This window comes from Cydia splendana, chromosome 1, assembly GCF_910591565.1.
Source record: "Cydia splendana chromosome 1, ilCydSple1.2, whole genome shotgun sequence".
Lineage (NCBI taxonomy): Eukaryota > Metazoa > Arthropoda > Insecta > Lepidoptera > Tortricidae > Cydia > Cydia splendana.
Window position 1 is genome coordinate 23,337,114 of NC_085960.1, and position 26,036 is coordinate 23,363,149.

General features: G+C 39.5%; 2 protein-coding genes across 2 annotated transcripts; one reads left to right on the top strand and one right to left on the bottom strand.

Moving 5' to 3' along the window:
* Nucleotides 1–6,578: 6,578 nt before the first annotated feature.
* Nucleotides 6,579–13,301, top strand: LOC134792121 (protein fuzzy homolog). The gene is made up of 8 exons (XM_063763327.1): nucleotides 6,579–6,733; nucleotides 6,878–6,999; nucleotides 9,064–9,337; nucleotides 10,510–10,707; nucleotides 11,077–11,276; nucleotides 11,732–11,907; nucleotides 12,270–12,402; nucleotides 13,152–13,301. The coding sequence occupies exons 1-8, from the start codon at nucleotides 6,656–6,658 to the stop codon at nucleotides 13,207–13,209; spliced, it is 1,239 nt and encodes a 412-aa protein (XP_063619397.1). The 5' UTR covers nucleotides 6,579–6,655; the 3' UTR covers nucleotides 13,210–13,301.
* On the bottom strand, nucleotides 13,293–25,678 carry LOC134792117 (polycomb protein Sfmbt-like). The gene is made up of 11 exons (XM_063763313.1): nucleotides 25,326–25,678; nucleotides 24,764–24,981; nucleotides 23,507–23,737; nucleotides 22,786–22,958; nucleotides 21,330–21,468; nucleotides 20,224–20,561; nucleotides 19,702–19,839; nucleotides 18,505–18,706; nucleotides 17,877–18,057; nucleotides 16,925–17,316; nucleotides 13,293–15,638 (listed from the first exon to the last, which is right to left on the bottom strand). The coding sequence occupies exons 1-11, from the start codon at nucleotides 25,438–25,440 to the stop codon at nucleotides 15,264–15,266; spliced, it is 2,502 nt and encodes an 833-aa protein (XP_063619383.1). The 5' UTR covers nucleotides 25,441–25,678; the 3' UTR covers nucleotides 13,293–15,263.
* Nucleotides 25,679–26,036: the final 358 nt, after the last annotated feature.

Below are 26,036 nucleotides of genomic sequence, written 5' to 3' on the forward strand. Positions count from 1 at the left end.
GACATAGTTTAGTACCAGTAGTGTCAAACACTGTCTAAAACGAACTTTACAGAAACGTCTGCTTGACAATAACCAATTTACTGACCATCATCAAAGAAAAGTGGAAAGTGTCGTGAACACAAGACCCTTGATTTGACTTATGTGAGTACTGGTTTGGAACATGTATTGAAACCAGCCATTTTCTTAACACCAGGAAGATGTCTCGAACTCCAGATGTCAGTGCGTAAGGCACCAGTTACAGCCACTGCAACTAAACAACAGCTCATAGAAGGATGAGACGAGGTGAGACTATCATGAAGGAATACAGAGACATATTCATGGATCAGTACTCGTGGAAGTCTAAGGAAACGTTACAAACATTCAACTAAACTACAAAGAGTCAGATCTCACGATGAACCATGTGTTGATGACAGTATATTTACAAGGTCTATATTGCACTATAGTACCCTTTAGGTCACCGATCTGAAGCCGAATTAGAACCAAACTCAACGAGTGAGTGAATGGAAGTTGATGAAGATTCGGACTTACCAGTGATACAAAGGGAAGACTATTCCAATATTTAAACGAATGGGAATATGGATAAGACTGATAACATGGACAGGGACACGGCACATAGCATAAATAGGACAAAGGAGAACACTGATGTTACTAATGAAAATGTAGATACAGCAAAATTAGATATGGAGTTAAGACTTAATGACTACCCTAACTTGAGGCTTCGCAATGCAATAGCTCGCCTCAGCGGGTGTGTCGCGGACTTCCGCGATGCATATATTACGAACGGCAGATGATCTTGTTAACGAGAATAATGAAAGGCAAAAAAGGACGGCGGCGATCCAGGCAATGAAGAGAATTCAGGAATGGACTCGCTATTTAATGTCGACACTTACTACGTCGCAATAGCTCGCCTCGGTTGGTGTGTCGCGGACTTCCGCGATGTATTATATATTACACCTGGCAACAGCTTCTATATTGTCTATGGTAAGAAAACCACACTTCCTTTTTTCGCTCGTATGAAAGTTGCGAGTTAGTTTGTGAACTTATGATTGATTCATTAAATAAAAGTCCTTAATATAAAGTGGTTTGTATAAAGTGGTACGTGTGCTGGACGCCAGCTTCGTACAGTGAGACCATCGTCTTTCAAAGCTAAGTATATGTATTTAAAAGAGGACTGGTTAGTCCCATGCACATATTTTCATATATTTATTTATATAGCTGTGTTACTGGCAGAGGGTGTACTTGCATATGTTCAGGACAGGTCGGAGATGCGTCTGCCGGCTTGTGCCTTGCCTTATATAGAAAATGGTCTAAAAGTTTACCAATAGGCTTGGGGTGCTTAGTTGCGACTAAGCACCACTATCCCTTCACGAGGGACAAGTACACCCCCAACTAATGCCAATATATAGATGTATCTGGTTGAGGCCAGGATACATATACGTTGTGGATCTGACTGGTTAGCGACTAGCGCGGCTAGGCTGCGAACACCCCTAATGTGTGCCAAGGGATCGATATAGATGTATCCGGTTGCGACTGGGATGCATATATATACCTTAGGGCTGTGGATCCGACTGGTAGCGGCTAGCGCGGCTAGGTTTGCGAACATAGATAGAACTGTGTGCCGTCAGATCCGTATATAGATGTGACTGGTTGCGACCAGGTCACTGCACCCCTTATCTGGTGCAAAGGTTTAACTTATGAGACTTTCTGAGACATAGAGAATTGTGACTATCTTATGCAGACTTGCATACCTATATATATGTATATTTGAGTCCTGCGGGACAATGTGGTATCTTACTATGAATATGAATTTCTGGCTATCTATCCCTACATATACCTACATGTTACAATGTTCTACATTTGCCTTGAGATATTATATATGTGTTATAATATGAAACAGGCTAGGGATAATTTAGTGACCCATGGTCATAAATCTATTTTCTACACAGGTGGTGGCATATGATCTGATAGAGCTGGCAGCTACGCTTGGAGCTCATGAACAGGGAGAATTACTCCATACTCATCACTATAATAAGGTATGAACCATATTATCCACAGAATAACTGACCTCTCTCCCAATAATATAAGCGAAGCAGAAATGAGTTCTTTAAGATAAAAGTATACATGTCAAGTTGATGGTAAACTCATGTTTAATTTAATAAGGTCTTAGAATCTTTAAGTTACTTGAATTCAGGCAATCAATTTATCTTAGCATTTTGTATCAACGTCGGTACACGCAATTTGCGAATTTCGGTTTTCGCGGTAGCCCCTCAGGCTTGTCGTGGGTTACTTAGTTTTTTACTCTTCATTCACAAAATATTTTCGTGTTGATCATGGATTGTACACGACTAAAACTAATTCGAACTAATTAAATTAGTAACTGTTAACGACTCAAAGTAAAAAATGAAAATATTACATACAAACATCAGTTTACCGACCTGTTCGGATCAAGTGGAAATCTGGCCAAAAATACGTCAGTAGTTAGTCTTCTTACACGCCCACCACAAACTTCACATTTCCTTAAAGATTTGGCCCCCATTTAAATAACAGCTAAAGTTATTTTATCTAAATCACAATAAAACGTATTTCCACGTTCACGACAATTAAAAATGACGTTATTGACGTTTTAACCGATCATACCAACCTAAAGAAAAGTAAGTATAATACGCCTATGTTAAAAGCAAGTATGGTATGTGCTACCAAAATGCAACAGCAGTCATTTTAATTCGATAAGATTATTTCTATGCCTCAATGTTGGTAACAAGTACGTTCCTAATTTATCATAGTATGGGGTGTCGATGGGCGCACTTACTTTGAAATAAAATTGTAAATTTAACAAATATTTTTAAATCAAGAAGTAGCAAAAGGGAGGGTACGGGCGGGAAAAGAATGAATGAATGAATAAAATTAAAAAAAAATGTCTATGGTTCACTTATTTGTCAGAGATGACATTTAAATTAAGGTTGGCAACACTGTATTTCATTCAATATTTTTTAAATGGTCATTACACGAAGTATCGTAAAATCTCGGAGTAATTAACAATGGAGCCGCCATTAACAGGCGTTCCCCTCTGTCGAAAATAGGCGGCCAATGGTCAACAACTTGTCAACCATATGTATGGACTGACGTTTATCTGACATGACGTACCTATACATTTGATGTGCCCCTCCCCCGCAAAAAACGGCAGACTATTTTGTACCGAAAATTTTAGACATGGCGTCTCCGTTGGTTATATCCTCTAAGCGTAAAATCGTCAAAAAGATACTGCGTGTATGCACAAATTCTTTTTTGGGGAATAGACTAAAGACTTGTCTTGACAACTATAAGGTAGGGTTTTAAAGGTGTGTGCACGACCCTTTAAATGACAAATAAAAGTACGGGAGTAGAAAAAACCGGGCAAGTGCGAGTCGTACTCGCGCACGAAGGGTTCCGTACCACAATGCAAAAAAAAAAAACAAAAAAAAAAGCAAAAAAAAAAACGGTCACCCATCCAAGTACTGACCACTCCCGACGTTGCTAACTTTGGTCAAAAATCACGTTTGTTGTATGGGAGCCCCATTTAAATCTTTATTTTATTCTGTTTTTAGTATTTGTTGTTATAGCGGCAACAGAAATACATCATCTGTGAAAATTTCAACTGTCTAGCTATCACGGTTCGTGAGATACAGCCTGGTGACAGACAGACGGACGGACGGACGGACTGACGGACGGACGGACAGCGAAGTCTTAGTAATAGGGTCCCGTTTTACCCTCTGGGTACGAAACCCTAAAAAGGTATAAAGTTTTATAGTTTGTCAATAGACTGTCTCATTTCAAACATAGACAGAGAGAATCATTCTATCTTTGTCTTACATTAGTACTAGCACACAAAAGAAAAGGATGAGTATAGTTTTTTTTTTTTGTTTTATTTACTGACAAATTTGGTTTGACCAACTATATTTTCAGTTATTTAAATATAGCCGGTCAAACAACTTTGACAGTAGAAAAGGCGCGAAATTCAATTTACCCTTCGCACCTACTATTTTTAAAATTGCCGCTTTTTTCTACTGACGGAAATGTCTTGACAGACTATAGCAAATACTGGCCACTAGTACGCAAGTTCAAAGGACAATCAAGTCCAGACCAGACGGGACAATTTTTCGCCAATCTGATTAAATTGTCCGATCAAATCAGGCCGTGCGGGCGCAAACGCCAAATTGGCTCGACGATTTTGACCGCCGATTATGACCGATATTACCGATAAAATGGAAGTGCAGACTGAAGAATAGCAATTCGTGCAGCTATTTAGAGGGCTCAAATATCATCATAAATCAAAAATTGGAGATTGACGCCAATTTCTCTCTGATCAAATCGGTTGATTTGATCATCCTGTGTATCCTGTGTCTATGTCCCGTCTGGCTGAACTTGTGATGCATGAATCTAGTATAGTTATAACTGGATCAGGCACGAGGGGTGCGGGGAAATGACCGAACGGGATAGTCTAATATATCTTTCAGCGAACGCGCTATTATTGTTTATCCTTGTCACAGTATCACTTTTTTTTATTCACCGTAATTTAGTATGGATTATGGAGGGCAACAAATAAATTCGACCAATCATTGTGTCGCATTGCGTATCTTTTGTCCCTCACGGAAGCACGCGTATAGCACGTCTATAGGATCCTACTATCTATGTTGTGATGACATTGTCACTGTCAGTGTCAGGCTGACGCAACTAGGAAGAAAAAAAGGTTTTGTATGGACTATAGTGACCTAGCCATAGCCAAAAAAACAAAATAAAACGTCAGTGCTATTCATCTGTCATGTCAACTGTCAGCCACATTGCTTTGTTGCTTGTCATGGCGGTTCGTAGGTTTTACTTACGTATTTCTTGCAATTTCTTTTTTAAAAGCCTTCGTTATTTTCCAAAACAGTCAAACGTGATAAGAACATACAGTGAGTCTATAGATTTTGTTTAAATGCCACCGAAAACTAAGTTGTTTCAGTGCGAAATATGTGGAAATTGATACACTCGCGAAAATCGCAAAAAAGGAAGTTTATGGCGAAATTTCCATTAGATGAAGACCGGTAAGTATTGCTTTAGATACTTTTAGCCTTATTTTGGTGTAGCAGGCTATAAACACATCGAAAATTAGATATTTCATATCCACTTTCATTGTGAACTAGGGATGTACTACAAGTATCGATACGAAGTATCGATATCGACTGCAGCCTAATTTTTTATCAATGTAAATAGTAAATAAAATAAAATGAGTGAATTTCCTGGTAACTTGCATACAACATGACTATAATTATTTCTCCGAATATTTTTAGTGGTAAATTATCTATCATCTGTGTATTAATGGAATGGACATTATAATATATATTTTTGGAATCTAGTAATAATTACTGCAATGTTCTGCCGCCAGAGTGCAGCATTACCAACTCTAGAAAATTAATAGACTAACTTAAGCCCCCCATTCACACTCCTACCGTGTAGGCCGCCTCGTAGTCCGCCTCGTTGGGTAGGATTGTGTATGGGGGTTGCGGACTACGAGCCGTCCTACCGTTTAGCCGTTTGTAGGACGGCTCGTAGTCCGCAACCCCCATACACAATCCTACCCAACGAGGCGGACTACGAGGCGGCCTACACGGTAGGAGTGTGAATGGGGGGCTTTATACAGACTCTGCCTTAAACTGTTTTTTGACAAGTTTTCACAGACTATAAATTATGACATTGATGCATCAAGGCGGTTTGTTAACAAGGGCCTACCGGTAAACGCGAAAATCGAGGTTTAGTTATCTGCCTCTATATCGCCGGAATATGCAAGAGTGATAGAGAGGTTAGATAACGAAATTTCGATTTTCTTGTTTCGGGGTAGACCCCCAGATTGTGACAGATAGTGGTAGTGGCGCTACCTACGCAGAGTTTTGCGTAATATTCCCTATTATTTAAGATTTTAACCTAAAATATAAGAAAATGTATGTGTGTCTGTTTAAATTATTAAATGTTTTCAGATGCAGGCAGTGGGTCAAATAAGTTACATTGGAAGACTTAATTTTATTATTCAAGAATATAATACATATAAAAAACAGGTGAACACACATTTTCCTCTGTTACCTGTGGACCGTCGAACCGTCGGGATATATGTTAAATTAATTATATTAAATTATTTAAAAAATCATTTTACATATTTTTATTTTTACAAATAAAAGTCGTGTTCACATTTAAGTCCAACCATGTATTAGTCCACTCAAAGAACAACAATATAACAATATAACATACGACTTAAACGTGGACTTGATTCTAACCTGATTTCGAGTACGAAATTTGTTGACAGGGGCCCATGTTTCAACCCTCCCCAATTTATCGATATCGATAAAATTCGCAAGCGTGTAGGATACTACTATTTAAGTATGTTATGTTGGTACTATTGTTCTTTGACAGTTCTTTGTCGTACATGTTGGTAATGATTGGATAACCAAACATATACACAGACCAATCAAGTCGCTAGTATGGAAGTCCCGTCTCTTAAAACGTAGTGATTATATTCTCTTTGGTCAGTGTCAATTATTTGTTTTGTTAATCGTCCATCGTCCAACAAAGTTGTAAAAGTTTTGAAGTTATTAAATTAATCCATGAATTCCATGAATTACAATCATAATACCTAACTTAAAAAATGTCTGTCTTAGTTATAGCCGTAGCTACAGAAAGTGGCGTACCCATATATTCGAGAAAACGAGGGAACAGTGAAAATGTAAGTTAGCCGTTGACTAGTTTTATTAGTTATTATCATAGATGTAAGTAAATTGATAAATATAAGGTCATTGGTTATTATCTATTTTCATGAGTAAAATGAATGACAAAACCTTTAATTTATGTTTATTATAATTATTTCTAGATTCAATTCTCAACAATAGCATCTCTTCATGGAATCAACATGTTCAGCAAATGCCATAACTTGTTAATGGTCAACACTCAAGTAGACAATGGAAATATTTTGTGGAAGGAATATAGCAAAAGGTAATTTTTTTAAATATTATCCTTGTGTAGTCAATCTTAGCTCATAATTTCTCTAGCTATTGCTACCATTGTAGATTTTCACTTTGGTTTTAACATTTTCAGTGCCAAGCACCATTTCCAATACAGAAGGAGCACACCTAGCGCATTCTTGGCAGTGAATGTGTTAAGTGTCTACTTACTAACCAGTATACTTACTTCCATATTTTTTGCATGCAATGAGATGTTGACAGTCTGGCATTTCTAGCCTCTCATGATGATGCCTCGTAGCACAAGTTTGTTATATTTATTTTCGCTACGGGAACATAATTGCATGAAATAAAACACGCAAGTGTATAACAGGTTGGAGCTGATTGGCTAGCACCATGCTAGCACATAGATATGAGCGCCGATAGGCATTTAGCCGGCGGCGGCGCGCCGGTCAAAATCGATCGGCGGCGGCGGCGTATCGGCGGCGTGGCCTTGAAAGACTTTTGTTTAATGAAAAAAAAATTTAAACCAAAATTTACCGAAAAAACACGTTTTTGCCATAAGAACGTTATAAAACGGGTGCATTTTTTAATTTCAAGGAAAATTTATTAAATAATGGTACAGTCAGCCTAGAAAGTGGTTTAACACTTTCTTGGCTGACCGTACGAAAAAAAATTTTATATCGCATAAACTGTAGATAAACGGTATCAGAGGCGGTCTTAATCTTGGCGATGCTCCGGCCAAAAGATCTTTGCGAGGCCCTTATCCTTTGTGCTAAGTAAAAAATAAGGATAGACTGTATCAGGGAAACTTCGACAGTCCAAAGAGCCAGAGTGAGGAAAATCGAGCTCCGTCATTAACCAATATCGATCCAACAAAACCGATTTATGTCTAAAAGCGTGGACAAAGCCGAGCACCACCTAGCTCGGAAGACCTGATTCCGACACCTCCCCATGCGAGGCCAGAGGTTGAGCTGCATCAGCTGCAGGCATAAAGCTTAGAATCGAATGCCAAGTGTGAGCTTGGGTGACGGTTGAACTCTGCAAAGATGGGGTCAGCCTGGAGCGCCAATTGAGGCGCGCTTCTGTGTGAGGCCGAAGGCCAAGCTGCAAGAGACCAGAGCTTGGAATTGAACTAGGGGTCCAGCGTAAGCGAGGCCAAAGGCCGATAAAGTCCGAGGCCATATTGAAGAAATGGAGCTTTAGTGCGGGCGCATTCGTGCGAGGCCAAAGGCCGAGGTGGAGTGGAGCTAAGATCGGACAAGAACCAAGGGTTTTAAAAGGCGAGGCAAAAATTTAACTCCTTTTTAGACCTTTTAAAAACGTTAAACCATGCTTAATTCCAGATCAAAAATATTAAGAAAAATTGCTCGGTTTATTTTGCAAGCCTCGGGCGATTGCTCCTTTCGCCACTCCCAAAGGCCGCCGCTGAGCGCCATAATGAACATTTATTTAATTATTTATTTTAAACTTTATTGCACATCAAAAAAAAATTAAATTATTTGAAATGTTACAATTAATTAAATCTATAAGTTCCCGAATCCACCAACAACTGACCATCGTATTCAGTTTAAACAAAGTCCCATATCTATTGATATTAGTGTCGTTACCCTAAGACTAGTAGCGCTAGCGCGGCTACCAGCAAGAAAAGTTTGCATTTCTCATCGATATTTTTGAATTATATGGACCTAAAATGCCTTTTGAATGTCTATAAACTATTCGGAGTGGCGCCGTTAAAGATCTAAACTCAATAACTTATATATTTTTTGATTTTGCAAGTAGTAGTATCTAACAAGGTGGCGGCGCGAAAATTTTGTCGGCGGCGGCGGCGCGCCGGCGCGGCGCTCATATCTACTAGCACATTATAAATTTGTGGATTAGCAAAGTAATATTTTTATTTCATTTATATGGATCTCTTCATAGTAATGCCTGATTCTGTTGATTATTTCCCAATGGTCTCTATCTCTTGACTGGTTTTTATTACACGACTGCCCAAAAAAAGAGTGTATTGTTTTCAGCGTTCATGTTTGTATGTAGGTATTTTAAGTACCTATAGCTAGTCCAGGCCAATATAATTCTCACATTCAATTTCTTACAGTGTCACACTAATTGGAGTTGCAACAGGCGGTTTAGAGTGTGACTTGGAGCTCCTACTGTCCACTGTCCATAATCTAATGATATTCAGCATTGGTAAGAAAGAGCTAGACAGTTTTAAGAACATTGATCAGATAAAGAGAGACTTGCGTCAGTGTTACCCGATTCTAGACTATTTGCTGGAGTCTCTAGATCCAGAAGCGGTGCTTAGTCCTCATCCCACATTGGTGTTGGATCTGATTCAGAGTATATTGTGCCCTCAAGCTCAGCAACTGCAGGTGAAGTTACGTATTTTAGTTATGGCACTGGAGTTTACGGGTAAAAGGACTGGGGATTACTAATCTCTATTAGATAACAATTCTTCTCAACTTCTCCGATTTATAAGGCTTGCTAAAGGTGTTTTTCTTGAACTTGTTATGGTCAAGGTATAAGTATAAGGTGCAAGTCACGATAATATCTAATCCCCTTATCAACACGCTACAAGCCTCAATTAGCTAATAATCGTTAATCTTAATCTGTCATGTTGACTTATTATGCTTTTGTAAGAAAGGGATAAAACATAAATTGACTAATTGAGGCTTACAGTGCATTTATGAATAAGGGGGGACATTTACTGTAGCACTTATTTTCTTTTGTTTACTAATTTACTAAAAGCTTCTTTCTTAGATTCTTACTTTATTAGTTTGAAAAATGCATGAAATATAACATCAGGTGACAACCAAAACTCACTAATTACCACCACAAGTTCATAGCCATAGTGAACCATATTAGTACTGCAATAAGGTTGATTTTTGTTTAATTATTTTTTTAGTAATTAGTGAGTTTTGGTTGTCACCTGACGAAAATATCTTGGGGCCCGTTTCTCGACCGGTATATTAATTTTAATTGACACCCTTTTCTAAAAATATATGGTTCCTTGAATGAATTGCTCTAGAATTGTACACCATTACCAAGTAATAAGTTGCAACCCGGTGGCGGCTTTCATATACGAACATAGGTATAAGTAATTTTATAGGATTCCGTACCCAAAGGGTAAAACGGGACCCTATTACTAAGACTCCGCTGTCCGTCCATCCGTCTGTCACCAGTCTGTATCTCGTGATCTGTGATAGCTAGACAGCTGAAATTTTCACAGATGATGTATTTCTGTTGCAGCTATAACAACAAATACTAAAAACAGAATAAAATAAAGATTTAAGTGGGGCTCCCATACAACAAACGTGATTTTTGACTGAAGTTAAGCAACGTCGGGCGGGGTCAGTACTTGGATGGGTGACCGTTTTTATAGATAATGATAATGTACGGAACCCTTCGTTTGCGAGTCCGACTCGCACTTGGCCGATTTTTTAAATATCTACATACGAAGTGAACCCTAATAACTTTCCACCAAACGTCTAAGCAAGCGGAGCTAAGTAGGACACGCCGATTAACTAATTTAAACATGTTCCAGCAAGCATTAGACAACTACGCAGAGAGCGTGACTGGTCGCTGGGCGTGCCTCAGCATCCACGGTCGCTTGGTGGCAACTAGTTCGGACTTCAGTGAATTAGATCCGCGGGAGGCGAGACTGTTGCTATTGTTGGCTGCCACGCAAGATGGAGCTCCGTTAAGGGAGACGCCTGTCTACTTGCCGCAGATAAGTCCTAATGCAAGTATAAAACAACTTTTTTTAAAGTAACTCTAATACTTAGATGACTGTAGGCGTAACTAAACCCATCATTGAGTTCACTGCATGGTCCACTGCTCCGTCTGAATATCACACGTACAAACGAGACAATACTATTCTAGTTACATAAGCGGATCCTCAAAAATTGTTGACCTAGCGGGGTTGTACACGCCTAGGTACCTACGCTGTGTTGACCATTTGGGGCTGGAGCCGTCTTTTAATGGGGGCAGTCAGAAGCTGCCCAGGTGACAGTTTACTTTGATTAACGTCAAGAAACAATCTTGCGAAGCAGCGTCGCTTTCAACAAAATGCATCAGGATCACTGACTCTTACGGCCCGCTATTATTCCAGGTTGCATTCAGAGCTGTAACCTGCAAACTGCTAGCAGATGTTTACATACTAGTGGTGTGCGGGGCGACGCCGGCGCTCTCTCAGATCGACGAGATAGTGCTGCAGTGCTGGGAAGGCTTCGCTCAGGTTATCAAGGACGCGAAGATTGCCTATCCGAGGAATTTTCCGATGAGCATTAGTTTCGAACCATGTGTTTTGGGGTATGTTTATCGTCTTTCCCCCTTATTCATAAACGTTTACTAGAGTTGACAAGCCGATAGGTAATAATCGTTTGTCCCTTTCCGACGTATTGGTATGATGGAAAGGGACTAACGATTATTATCGGCTTGTCAACTTTAGTAAACGTCTATGAATAAGGGGGTTTGTAATTAGAAGGTCAAGCCAGAGAGCTGCAAGTAAAGAATTACCCCCTTATTCATAAACGTTTACTAAAGTTGACAAGCCGATAATAATCGTTTGTCCCTTTCCGACGCATTGGTATGATGGAAAGGGACAAACGATTATTATCGGCTTGTCAACTTTAGTAAACGTTTATGAATAAGGGGGTTTGTAATTAGAAGGTCAAGCCAGAGAGCTGCGAGTAAAGAAAGATTATAATAAGAAATTTATGTTAGTATGTCTACATGTTAATTTTTACTGGCCGTCTTTTTTTCAGAATTCTATTAGTTAACACTAACAATCAAAGATGCGTATTTTCTCGTCACCTTCACGCCACCAATCAGAAGACCCGAGGTATGCCCGGCGCTCACAAGGTGGACATATTGAGAACTTTTTACGTGACTGCGGCTAGGGAGCTGGCCCGCGAGGACAAATCACGAAGTGGGGAAAAAGGTAGGGTTGTCCTGCATGTAAAGTATAACGCAGATGGCGTGGCGCTGCAATCATTGTAACATGTTTTGCGTATTCAACTAAAAACAAACACCGGAAAGCAGAAACCATGGAGTCTATGGTATACTTTGTAGACTAATGAAGTTGAAACCTATTTAGCGCCCTCTGTTATAAGCAATTGGCAGTTATTAACCCTATTGGATTACACAAGATTTTGATTTGTCGTCGATGGCAGATGGCAAAGGCACTAGCTTCATATTTTATTATTTCGACAATCAACATTGTGATTCGATTCGATAATCACATAACGCCCTATTGAAAACCGACAATAAGTAGGTTACTTACACTTTTGGTTGAAATTACAGATGAATTAGAAGAATTAGACGGAATGTGCGAGGTTACGTGGGTGTCAGAATACCACAAATGCCACGCCCGGAGATCTGGAAACCTGCTCTGCTGCGCGCTTTATTCATCCTCAGTTCCCAGTCACACAATGAGGTAATCCTTACTGCTACATACTGTTAATAAAGTTTAGTTAACCTTTTGACCGCCGTAGTCTGATATACACGACAAACAAAATCGGGCTCATTTCGCCGCGGTCTGATAAATAAGACAAAACTTCGTATAACTTCGTGCCCCCCGGCGACACGAGCACGCTCGATGACAAATTCTATGGCGCTCAAAAGGTTAAATCACAACTCCTCAAAATTTAACAGCTGACAAAGATGGCGCTGGCTGGTATGTTTCGTAGGAGCTGTTCTGAATAATTGTCAAGTTTACTTTTGAGTACCTGAGTTACCGCACAATGTACGGAACCATACTACACCCTCTAGTTTAGCTGACAAATTCGTACACGAATTTGTTAAGTAATAATAATAAACTAGATATACCTACGTACCAAACCCCGACATTAGTTAGGTACTAGGTATGTCCGATTAGAACGCAGTTATGGGTTGCAGTGAGAAAGAGATATTATAGTGTGTACGGCGGATCGTATTCCACACGAACGAACATGTAGAATATGAACACAACCCAAGGTCGCGATTGGGCAAGTCATTTTCACCATAAATGTATTCTAAACCCTGACACATTCTGATCTATCAATGAGCATTTACACGGGACCCATCTGCTTGGAGATTGTAGTTTTTGACACCATCCTATTGCTAGTCTTAGTTGCATTTCATTGTGTGTATTTTATGTTTCAAATAACGATCGAAATGATAATGCTAAACTATAACTTGTTTCAGGTTAATAACAAACCAAATGCTTCAAGATATCTCTACAAATAAGGAGATTCATTGGTAATCAGCAGGTAATATTTTTAAACCAGCTAAGAGAAAAGCAAACACTATGCCCTGTATTCCGTCCATACAAATAAAATATCCATATTTATTAAATGCTTTTATTTATAATTAAAATCGTTCAAACCCATTTTTAGACACACAAAATATAATGCTGGTAAACAACATATAAAATCCATGAATTATTTACATTTAGTAATCTGTGAATCACGGGGACTTAGACAAAACTTTGGCAAGAGACGACCACGAGCTAAGAGTTGAATGTTTAATTCATATGATATTTCATTACGATAAGGCAGTTTTCGAAATGATTAGATTACAAAAATTGACCTTAGTGGGTCTGAGCAGAATGTACTACTCGTATTAAAACTGAATATGAGCAGTATTTGCCTATACTGTCCTTATGTAAAAACGAATGTTACACCATGCAAGTCATTGTTAATGTACTTCATACAATTTTCTGTAATTTGATTAAGATTATATATAGTTAATACTTTGTCAATATGTCAGGTTCGTTTAATGAATAATTATCAGTTACTATTGCTCAGTATCGATTAATTATTGCTCAATACAAGACAAACTCCTGTGGTACTGGGGTGGTTCCAACTTATAATTCATTGTATTATTGTGTAAATATTTTTGTAGGATGAATTTACATCTGACACGCAGCTTTAAATTATATTCGAGAGACTCACACGAAATATAATACAATATCCCTTGCGTTGATTGGCAGTATTTTGATATGGCAGACATAATCTACATACAAAAATATTACTATAGTACACAACACAATTACTGAGATACGTTCAAATAAAGACACCACCTAACACAGCCCACTTACCCTAGGAGGTAAGCCTCTACCCCTAAAATAGCAAAGCTAATAAGAATAACACTAAGCACCGTAACTATTATTGCTTCTTAGCAAAATGGGATTTATCACATATTTATATACACTTCATAATGTATATACTTGATTAAGAAACTAATTAGGCATGCATATTAATGAACTAAAGAGATGACTAAATATTCGTATAATCCTATAAGGGGATGTAATTCTCATTTTTTACCATGATTCTGAATGCCGAAATGGAATTTTTCCCGTTCACCGTTAAATGACCTCTATACTAGTCTATAAAAGGTAAACCTACTTGTTTGGGCGCCACAGGCACTAACAACCACATCTCAAGGCAATTATGTAAAAACTTGGTGTTAACAATATTTCGGGCGCCAACAAATGGTAGTTTACCATAAAATACTAGTAGAATACTTATGATTTACAAGCAAGGACATCAGCGTGTGACTGGCGACCGGTACCCTGTTTATCAAAATCTTGTAACTTGTAACATAAATGGTAGTTCCTTTCTAACAAAAGCTGTCAAAAAGGGACTTCCACTTGTATTACAAGTTACAAGCTTTTGATAAACAGGGCACAGATCTCGGCAAACTAACAATGCTATCCCCTTTTCTTTACACGTATCAAATTAGTAAACGTTAAAATAACCGATTTATGTTTAAAATAAATATGGTTCACAAGTATAAAAGTAAAGCGGTCTGTACTGGCAAATTCACTGCTAGCTAATCATTCATTTCGATAATGAATGTTAAAATACGCCGCAATAACCTCCGGAATTTAACTCTGAAATGTAAAGATACAAGAAAAATGACAGTATCGACCAGTCTATAAATAATGCAATAAAACTTGCGACAGCTTATTTGATTACATATAATGTACACTGTTCAGCGGCAAACTGTACAGGGGGGATAGTAAAGGCCCGCCCATGGCGTCTCAAACCTCACTGGCCATAATCCTATTTTGCAACTGTACATCTGAATTGCCTATGACAATAAAAAATTAGGCGAGGGCCCTATTCAGACTTCTTTGTAATATGAAGGCGAAGTGACATAATATGCCAAAGTCTGCTGCCGTTATAAATCGTCAAATGGGGACCCATTTCACCACACACTTGTAAAGCCACGATTATTTGTAAGTGCATCCCGGGAGTGCATTAAAGGCCACAGTTTTTCGCCACCTCCGAATCCTCGGTTCGAAGCCGCGCCTCACTTGAAGTTTAGTCTACACTGAGGTTGTTTAATTTTGCATTTGAGCTGCTGGATGAGGTCGAATATTTTTAGGGAGGGTCCGACCTTCATCTCGAGGAGTTCTATGATCTCGTCTTTGGAGAGCTGGAGGAGCACGGGGCCGGTGACGTTGGTGAAGTTGTCGGTGTAGGGCTGGCAGTCGTTGACGGCCAGGAAGCGGGCCACGTCGGCCGGCGTCCAGTTCTCGGGCTCCACGGACGACAGCTGGTCGCGCGGCACGGCCGCGTCCACCAGCCGCGGGATGAGTTTGTCGGATGCGGACTGGCTGGATGTGTCGGGCGACACGGGGCCTAAGTGCACGCTGGAGTCTTGCGACACGTCCGTGGGTATGCTCTGCGAAGAAATGCTTACATGAAAACTAGTATCTCAGTGTAAATCCCTTGTAAACGCGTATTTAATTAATAGGGGCATTCATTCCACTGATACTCACAATTAAATTCAGAGCAAAATACCTCAAATTAGGTCACTTTATAATCTGGTCTAACAAAACGACGTAACTAGATCGTGCAGCTAATTATATAATACCATACAAAAGGCCGCACGGTGGGCTGAAAATCGGCCTCCATAGAAATAGAAACCGAAGTCTAAAATTTGAACTTTTTTTTATTGGAATAGGTTTTATTATGTCCCAAAATTAATCTTAGCTAATTTGGTTGGAAAAATAATTAATTGTAATTTTTTTTCAAAATCTTTGTATGGAAAATTCTAATTATGTGAAAAAATCAAGAATAATTGGTTTTAAAATCATCTGTCAGGATATTACGGTTAACTTTTTATTTTCGGAAAGAGAGAGATTTTTCTGATACGCGCCATACAAAGATTTTGGAAAAAAAAAATAATTAATTATTTTTTCAACCAAATTAGCTAAGATTAATTTTGGGACATAATAAAACCTAACAAAAGCTAGTCCAATAAAAAAAAGTTCAAATTTAAGACTAAGTTTCTATTTCTATGGAGGCCGATTTTCAGCCCACCATGGGCCGTCTTACCCGTTCGGTGAAGGAAATCAAGAGGAAACCGGACAATTCCTAATAAGGGGTCTCTATTGTTTCCCAAATAGTTTTAAGTCATAATGTATTATTTGTCCGAATTTTCGTTAAGGGGCTGACCATAATAAATTACGTTATCTATTTTTGACGATTTTTGAGCCCCCCCCCCCCCCTTAAAATCATCCAAAAATCATGCTTCGAATGACCCCGTTTCCTCCTACGTCATGCTACCATCATCCGATGTCCAGACCCCCCCCCCCCTAATTTGAAATGACGTAATTTATGAATAGCCCCTAAGTCATAATTGGTTTATCTCAGAAACGCGTAACTTTTCAGGATTGTCATAAAACAAACCTAACCTAACCTATCTATAGAATAACCTTACGAAAATCCTGAAAAGTTAACGGTTTCAGTTTTATGACTAACGATAATATGACAAACAATACATTATGACTTAAAACTTTATGGGAAACAAAGGGGCCCTAAGAAGACCTGGTTTCCCCTCTGGGTTGGAAGGTTAGATAGCACGCTTCCGTAAAAACGAGTGTGCTAATTGTTAGAGTTTTGCTAAGCTTCTTTAAGTTACAACCGAGAAAGCGCAAAGATAACATGTAATAGTAAAGGTCTCACCATAGACTCTTGATTAGTCTCATCGCTCAACCGCTCATGCGAATTCTCGGTGGGCGCCTCTTCCACATCCATCTTATCGTCAGGTCTCGACTCGCCTTCGTCCGCTCTCGCCTCCGAGTCCGGCCTCGACTCCATGTCGTCAGGTCTCGACTCTTCAGGTCTCGCCTCCGTCTCATCAGGCCTCGAGTCCGTGTCGTCGGGTCTCGATTCCGTGTCGTCGGGTCTCGATTCCGTGTCGTCGGGTCTCGATTCCGTGTCGTCGTGTCTCGACTCTACGTCGGCGGAGATTTCGGACACGCTAGTGGGGGGTGACAAACTTTTTGCGTCGCCCATGTCGGAATTTTGGGAGCTGTCTTCAGTTATATTTGGCGGCAGTGGCTGGGCTTTCGGTGCTGTAATTTAGAAAATAAATAACGTCGATTAAAAGAAATAGTCTTCCAATACTTATACTCTATATGTATATATTTGTCAGTAATCAGAGTGTCATGTTCGACGTGTTCCCTCCCTGTCACACTTACTCGTACGTACGAATTTACAAGTTTGAATGTGGTTCGCGGTAGGCCCTCAGTTAATCACGAAGTAGACTGGAAAAAACATTGTAGTTGTACACTAGGTACCATATTAATAATGAAGGACATTAAAGATCTGGGGTTTCAGCAGAGCAGAAGAAGCAGAGTCCATGCAGTCTAATAGTTAGAACAAGTTAGTTTGCAAGTGACATTACAGACAATAGTACAAAATTATAAACAAATTGTTTATATACATTTAAATAGGTGTCGTAATAGGTATAGGACTACTGATATGGCCAGCATACACTTATTTCTCTTAACGCCACGCCTATCGTGTGCGGCGCGTCATCTGAGCGCGTGAGCGGTATCACGCGGCAGTTGACGTCTCTGGCGGTCAAAGGGATATAAGGGCAACGCGACCTCTGAACGCCTTGAATACGTACGGTGGTGGCGGCGGCGGCGGCGGTGGTTCTTGGGCGGCGGCTTGCGCGCCTGGCGCGGCGGCGGCTGCATGGGGCCCTCCAGCCGGTGCGCCACGGCGCGGCACCAGCCCACCGGGTACATGTCCGTGCTGTGCGCCCACAGCCACTGGTCGTACTCCGAGCCCCACCCGTCGAAGTGGACCTAACCCGTCAAAATTATATTTTATCTACTCACTTTCTCTATATTAAATGGTACAATATTGAGATTTAAGACTTCAGCTATCAAACTCGGAGGCGCGAGACAAAGTCTGAAGCAATGAGTTAATGACACATACAATGCTGGCTGTGGCTATGTAGGCACGTCCATTACTGATTCGTAATAGAGCAACGTAGCTGTATCAGATTAATTCATGATCGAAGCGAATAGACAAGTAGACTAGAAACCAGTTAATTAAGTACATGCTTTGACTTCTGGTCAGGGTGGTATTTCACCTGTCCAATTTCTTTGCCCAATGTCATTGCGTCTCACTCTCTCATTAAGCAAAATGTGAGACGCAATACACATTGGACGAAGATATTGGATAGATGGAATACCACCCTCAGCGTCTTCGAGTCGTCTGCAGTTCTACAGGGAAACCTCGACAGTTACCTTGAGCAGGTCGGCGACGACCCGCGCCACAGTGGCCACGCACACGAGCCGCGGGTCCATGAGGTCGGCGCACTCGAGCCGCATGCCGCACACGAAGCCGTGCGACACGAGGTGGCCGCGAGCGGCGAACAGGGCGCGCGTCGCAGCTCGACCGCCGCACGCGCAGAGGTACTCCTCCCAGTTGAACTCTTCCACCGTGTAACTGTTCACAAATTAACTGTGTTATACAAGTTTTGCAAATGGCTTAACACAATCACAAGCTGTTTATGTTATAACCAGTGATTGGCACGGACGGTGTCACACCGCGGCATTCCGAACCAAAATCTTAATATGAACATGACTCAAATGCCGCAATCTTGTTCGAAAAAGTAATTCTATTGAGTGTTATTTTAAATGGGATTTTTAAAGAGTTTTTGAGTAATGTTTCTATTCGGAAACCCGCGGTGTGGCACCGTCGCCGACTTCAAAAATTGGGTATTATAATTTAACCGTTTGAGTACCTAGCTATGTTTATGTACCTTCATAAGGCCCAAACGGATAACGCGGTGTTCTGTAAATAATTATCAGTACATCTACTCATAGACCTTCTGTCACCGTAAAATCGTAATCTTCCTAGCATCTCGTAGGAATTTATTTATTCTGATTATTTGTCTATGTATTTGTTTATTTAGGTATGTTTTTTCTTTACGCTGGTATTTTTATATGTGGAAGTAGGTATTTTATGAAATGTCTGTTAAAGGCTAATAGGGTATTTTACTGTATTTAAAATAAATTATTATACACCACACATGAAATAAAGCACCAGAAGATTAATGGAGAAACGTAGACGGCAGTTATTTTTAGGGTTCCGTACCTCAAAAGGAAAAAACGGAACCCTTATAGGATCACTCGTGCGTCTGTCTGTCTGTCAGACCATCCCCCCCCCCCCCCCTTTATCTCTAACTACTGGACCTAAATTTTTGAAAAAAATACACAAAATAGTACTTTACCTATAGATAGTTTTATAAATTACGGGTTTTAAAATAGAAATTGTGTCTAAAAATAACTGCTGTCTACGTTTTTCTATTAATCTTCTGGTGCTTTATTTCATGCATGTTGTAAAATAATTTATTTTAATTATAGTCAAATACCCTATGTTCTTAAAGTGTCTAGAGTACTCTAGAGGTAGAGAACAAGATTTTAATCTGTAATACATACCCAGCGGGCGGCACCAGTGGTATATTGTTAGCTAGAGCAAATCCCACAGGGAATATGCAGGGTGATCTTTGATGATAGCAAAACCAGTCCGCACCCGACGCATCAGCTGGGTAGCAGTCTATTCGGATCATCATGTATCTGAGAAAAACATAATAAGGCTTTTTACTTTTGCAAGTAATAAAAAAATAAAAACAGGTAATTTAATCAAAGCTAGTTAGTTAATAGTTTAGTTTTGCTATAAAAAATGCTATTGGGTTTTGTCATTATTTACTAAATGACCGAAAGTCAATCAAGATCAAGGCACACCAACTTATAATTGGACGTCAAAGCAAGATTACATAATTTATTACATACCTATACCATATGTGAGATCGAAAGATTGCTCACTTATGTGGTTCAAATTTAACTATTACATATGCATATAAACTAAATAGTAAATCTAGGTTTGTTGTCTATACTGTCATTGTATGGGAAATAGCATTTGTCTGAAATATAAATATGTATTATTATTTTTACCCTTACCCTTCATTCAAAATTTGCATAACCGTAGCAGCACACACAGCTGAGAGATTCAAAGGATCAATGGCTTCAAGTTTCATCCCTTCCACAAACAATGGAGGCTCATTTGTAGGGTACTTGTAAAACATATCTGCAGTCGTATCATTTGGCAAAAATCGCGCAGTAGCGACCCTCTGACAGTAACTCTGGGGGGCGTCCAGCGGATGGCCGACTCTGAAGGCCCAGCCGACTGGATGGATGAGTGGAGAGTCCTCGTGACACCAAAAACCATTGTCTTCTGGAGAACTGTCGTAGTATTTCACATGTAACCGTTTACCAATAATTTCAACTACACTAGCAACCTGAAAGATTAATAATTAAATTATTTCAACTTATCAACAACTTTACTTTTACAAGTCTACTTTTTTATACTTTTGCGAATGTTGAATTGTTCTAGCTTATATTGTATGGTTTCGGAAAAGACGCACTTACAATTTTGTAATCTACTTTAGTTCCTTGTCATATTTTGTATTGACATTGCTAACCTATTGTGCATTTTGTATATTATTAAATAAAATGTTCTGTTGCTGAGGCATGCATGGATCACAAACGCTCACATATGGAGAATAACCGGACAAGCACCCGTACACAAGGAGATCCAGACGCGGAAATGGCATTGGATTGGGCATATCCTCAGGAAACCTGACACCCACCTATCCAAAGTGGCCGTGACCTGGAAGATGCCCGGCAAACGGAAACATGGTCGCCCTAAATCTACTTGGCGCCGTTCTGTGGAGCAAGAGCTGGGTGTATTGGGGATGGGGTGGGAGGAGGCTACCCAAGCTGCCCAGGACCAGGGTCAGTGGAAGAAAAAGATTCGAGCCCTACACCCCAGCAGGGGGTAACAGGATGGAAAGAAAATGAAGAGTTGCTGAGGCATACACTTAACTCCCCAATCCCACGGGCGCGATATCGAGTTGGTGATGTCATGATGTAATACAAAATTTGAATCTAGCTTTCAAATTTTAAGGTTGGTTTTTGGCTGGCAAATTTCAAACTCTGAGAGTTCAGAGATCAAACCAACTGAATTTTAGTTCGGAGAGCTTGATTGGAAGGTGTTGACTCCTTACCTTTACTTGTGATATCCTATTTTTGTCCACAACTTCCATTATGGAGCCAATACTGAACCGCGACTTAAGACTGTCATTTAGTTTGGTGTAGAAGTTGGCTGGTAATGTACGGGCACCTGTTAATTGCTTTACCAGGAATCTAAAACAGGTTAAATAAATACTGATGAATTTATTGGAATAAAATTATAATATTCTGAGGTAGATGTTACGACGATTATCTAGAAGCAACTTGGGGGCAGGAATTAGCATTTAACATAACCAGGCCTATGGAACTCTCCGCGCGAGCTCTGATTTATGCCTACGAATCTGCTGCCGTTCACGGTAGAAAAGCAAGCCACACGCGCTCACGCACGCACGTCGCCGCGCGTCGCCCTGTCAATTTTGACGATAGTTACAAGCTACGTAGGTACTATTGAATTTCTTTAATTAAACATGTAGTGCTTATTATGACAAATGTATAGTTAGATATCTATTTATTTGAAATAGGTAGCAAATTTTTAATTTATTTTGGTAAATGTTTATTTAAACGACAGTAAGTTAACTTTACACCGGAAAGTACCTACTCATTTATGCTCTGGTTAACTTAAAATTAATTAAGTACCTGTAGGGCTACCGCCAATACCGAAAATCGTCAATTGCGGGCATTTTTCTCTGTCACTCTAATTACGCCGTCATTGGAGTAAAAGAGTAAGATCCCCGCAATTTGCGAATTTCGGTTTTCGCGGTAGCCCCTCTGTTTTTCTTTATTGTATAACATTCGCTTCCAACCGGTACGAATGGAGGTCCAAGGGGGAGGCCTATGTTCAGCAGTGGATGTCTTATGACTGAGATGATGACGATGATGATAACATTAATCTCTATCTGGTTTGAAATTACACGAAGTTTTAAAACTAATTCTCGCTAGGATCATCGCGCGGTTACTACAGGGACATATGACCTTTTAAAATGAGTATTTCGCAAACACTAACGCATAAACGGAATATTAGGTATAATTTAAGATTTAGATTTCCTTTTATTTCACTCCTGATAAGTAGGTATTTATTTATCATTCATTTCTAAGCGTCAGCAACCCTAGTGGGGAGCGGCGCGTTGAAGGTCACTCCATTGTATTTTTGTGTAGGTATCAAACCGGTAGGTATTTGCGTTTTCTTTGAGAGATAAGTATCTGTTCGTAAGAACTATTATATAATCTGTGACATAACTTACATCTCATTAATACACACGGAATAAACGTTTACACAACCGTTTATTGAGCGAGAAAATACTTTATAGCTATTATAGCTTTCTTATCTGCAGAGCTCCCATGATAAGATGTAAAATTTGTTCCATATTATTTATATGATGGATTTATATGGCAATGTATGCTACATCCATGTGCTTTTATAGAGTGATCTTTACATAAACATAAGCATTGAAATATAGGCTTATTCGAAACGATAAAGATAATATCTCTTACTTCTTCCAATCAGTGTATTTATCTTCTATGCTTCTTGGAGGTATGAGTGGCTTGCCGCGAGTTGCGCACCATCCAACGGGATGCACTTCCGAGCAACATAGGTTCACCCAAAAGTCTTTTGAATCATCACTTCCAAATCCCTCATATCGAAGAAGTCCCATGTAACCTTTAACCTTAAATAATAAAAAAATGTTATTTCATGTAGCAGTCAGTCAGGTCAGGTCATGGTCAGGTCATAGGAGGTAGGTCATGGTCAACTATAGAGTTGTATGTTTTTAATTTATATGGATGGTCGAAATATTACGTGAAGTGGTAAAATATTAATATGTAGTTTATAAGGAACAAAAATTTTAAATATTTTGTCAGGTAAAGGTAAAATTTACGTAGTTGTATGACTTGTACTCCATACTAGATTGAATTAGATGGACGGAAAATGCACGGTAAAGGTACAGTCAACGGTAAAAGACAACTTGTAGACAACTTACTCAAAAATATGTCCCATAGTTCTTAATTCACTGACATAAGAGTTATGGGACATATTTTTGAAATGATTTGTACACCCATATTTTTACCGTTGACATATAGCGGTCGGCGCTTACGTCACATAGCACCGGATTTAATACATCCAATACTAATTTAGTATTGGGGCGTCGTTAACAATAGCCTAAGCGCCAACTGCCATAACATACCTTTACCCATGGAACAGCAGAATCAAACTTACTTTCAATACAGTAGCAACCCAGAAAAAATCATTAATCTTTTCCGAATAGTTATCACAATCTGTGTTTTTTACTTCCACTTTCATTCCTTCAAAGGTGTTATCCCACATTTCATGCAGCGGAGCATGTTTGAACAGACTGACTGGGGCTGCGAGGAAGTCACACCCAAAGAGCTCATCCTTCCATTCATAGCTATTGGCAACTTGTGCTGCTGGCTGCTTAATAGGACCAGCCTGAAAAACATGATGAAATGGATGAACCAATTTTGATAAAACATTTCTATAAACCATCACTAGACACCTGGCTGACCTGTTTCAGAGCTATGGTGCCACAGACAGACACACACATCCCTCTTTTAGTGGGGGTTAAAAATAGTAACACTTCAGAGTAACTATTGCACAATTATAAGGGTTCAATATTAGTGATTCTGCATAGCTAGTGGTTCTGGGTTTGAGTCTTGGTATCAGCTGCACTTGTATCATGTCATGAGCATGGATATTATATTATATTGTTTAATACACTAGCAGCTGAAAGCTGATGCGTGTATATCACTGCACTTGTTTTTTTTTAACGATTGATGTTCATTTTTTTTTATTTTAAGTGTTTGTCAATTCTCCCTGATTATTTGATTCCTATCTGTGTCAGTTAGTGTGATACTGAACTCTTAGGCCCCGTTCGCACGGCAGCTTTTTCAACGCGCGTTAAAAAAGCGTTTGAATGACGCAAATGGATTACCATGTATGTATTCACACGAAGGCGGTTTTTAAGCGCGGCGCTTTTTTATCGAGCACTGTTCGATTTTCGGCGTTGAGCGTTGGCGTCAAATTGAATAGAGCATACGGATCTCCGTGTATCTGTTCTCACAAGCGTTAAAAAAGCGCCGGCGCTGCTGTCAGTTGGCTGTCAAGTGTCAATTTTTGGTGTCAATCGTCAAGATTATTATTAGTTTCACCTTAAAAATGTCAACTTATGCTTACAAATTCCTGAAATATTCAAGCTATATTCAAATAATACGTCGTAATAGCAAATAAAGCATGGCTTTGCTGAGATGCGTACGTGACAGTACGACTCACAAGTGATTTTTAAGCGTTCGTATGAACACAAATATTGGAAACGGTAAAAAAGCGCCAACGTCCGGTTTTAACGCAACGCTTTTTAAGCTGTCGTGCGAATGGGGCCTTATAGTTATATGGTTTATACACCACAGATAGTAAAATAATGAACATCAAGACAGATTAAGACACAAGTAAAATATGTACCTGAATGTCATTAAGTGTAGCATGCCACTGCTGCAGCTGGGGCAGGGGCTCCAGGGGGATGAGCCCCGCCATGTGCTCGGCACCCTCCATGAGTTTAAATCTCCAGCTACAATGCTTCCGTCTTGTCCTACTTGCGTGGCATCGCAGGGAACAGAACTTGTTGTTGCGCGGATAAAACTGTCTGCGGCGCCCTATGCGACCACATAACTCACATATTGCTAAAAATGGATATCTAGTTTTATAGGCAGTTTGAGACTTAAATTAAATTATCATTAAAAAGTTTTTCAGGAAATGAGTATCTTAATGAGACTACCTGCTACTTTACTGTGTGGCTTGAAAAAAAATATACAATACACAAGTGATTTAACAAGATGTGGTTAAACTAAATAACTATGCTAAATCAAGAAGTAACTTAATGTAACTGTCTTTAATTCAATTTGAATGAATGTTACTAGACATTTCTACTTTTGAGCACATTAGCGTATAATATACGCTAATATATTAATATAAATTAAAGCTATATAAAAAATACATGTTGCATTTTTGCAAGCTGGAAACTTACCGAAGCTATCTTTATCTAAAGGAACTATAGAAAGATCATCAACGATTTCGTCCTCGTCTACGATATCGGTTGTACTAGTTGCATTCAATTCGCCGCCGGCATTATAATAAGCCATATTATTTCGACGGCCGTATGGAAAACTAACACTCTAGTTGTAAACACTGATACAATAGTCATGACTTAAAATTACCGGATCACTGTAGATAATATCGGTTTTAGACTTCAATATACAATTTCTATACGCGCTTTTTATTTATCAAAGCACCTCTAAGCGAATACTATCTTTGCGTAACGTTAGAAATTTTAGAAAAGATTATTTAATAAACAGAACAGAACAGCAGGCAATCTTCCATCTTTCATTTTAACTCATTTTGTATCAACATGAAGTTCGTTCACATCACTTTTTTAATAGCAGTAACACACTACCGTACCGCACGAAGCGGTGTAAGACAAGTGTAAGCTCTCAAGGGCCCAACGTTTTCTGTTCTCTTTCACGGCGCAGCAACTAGTATCATTTCTCTCTCCTCGCTCTTTTAAAAATGCCGTTTGTCAAAAAAGGACAACCATACTGTTGACAAGATGGACTTCAAATCAAGTGTTGCCTTTTTTGATGCGCCCAGGCTGTGTATGCGTGCGTGAAAGCGTATGTGCACGGGCGTTTATCTACGAAGAGCGAAACGTAGCCGTAGAGATGGCCTTGAAACGGTAGGG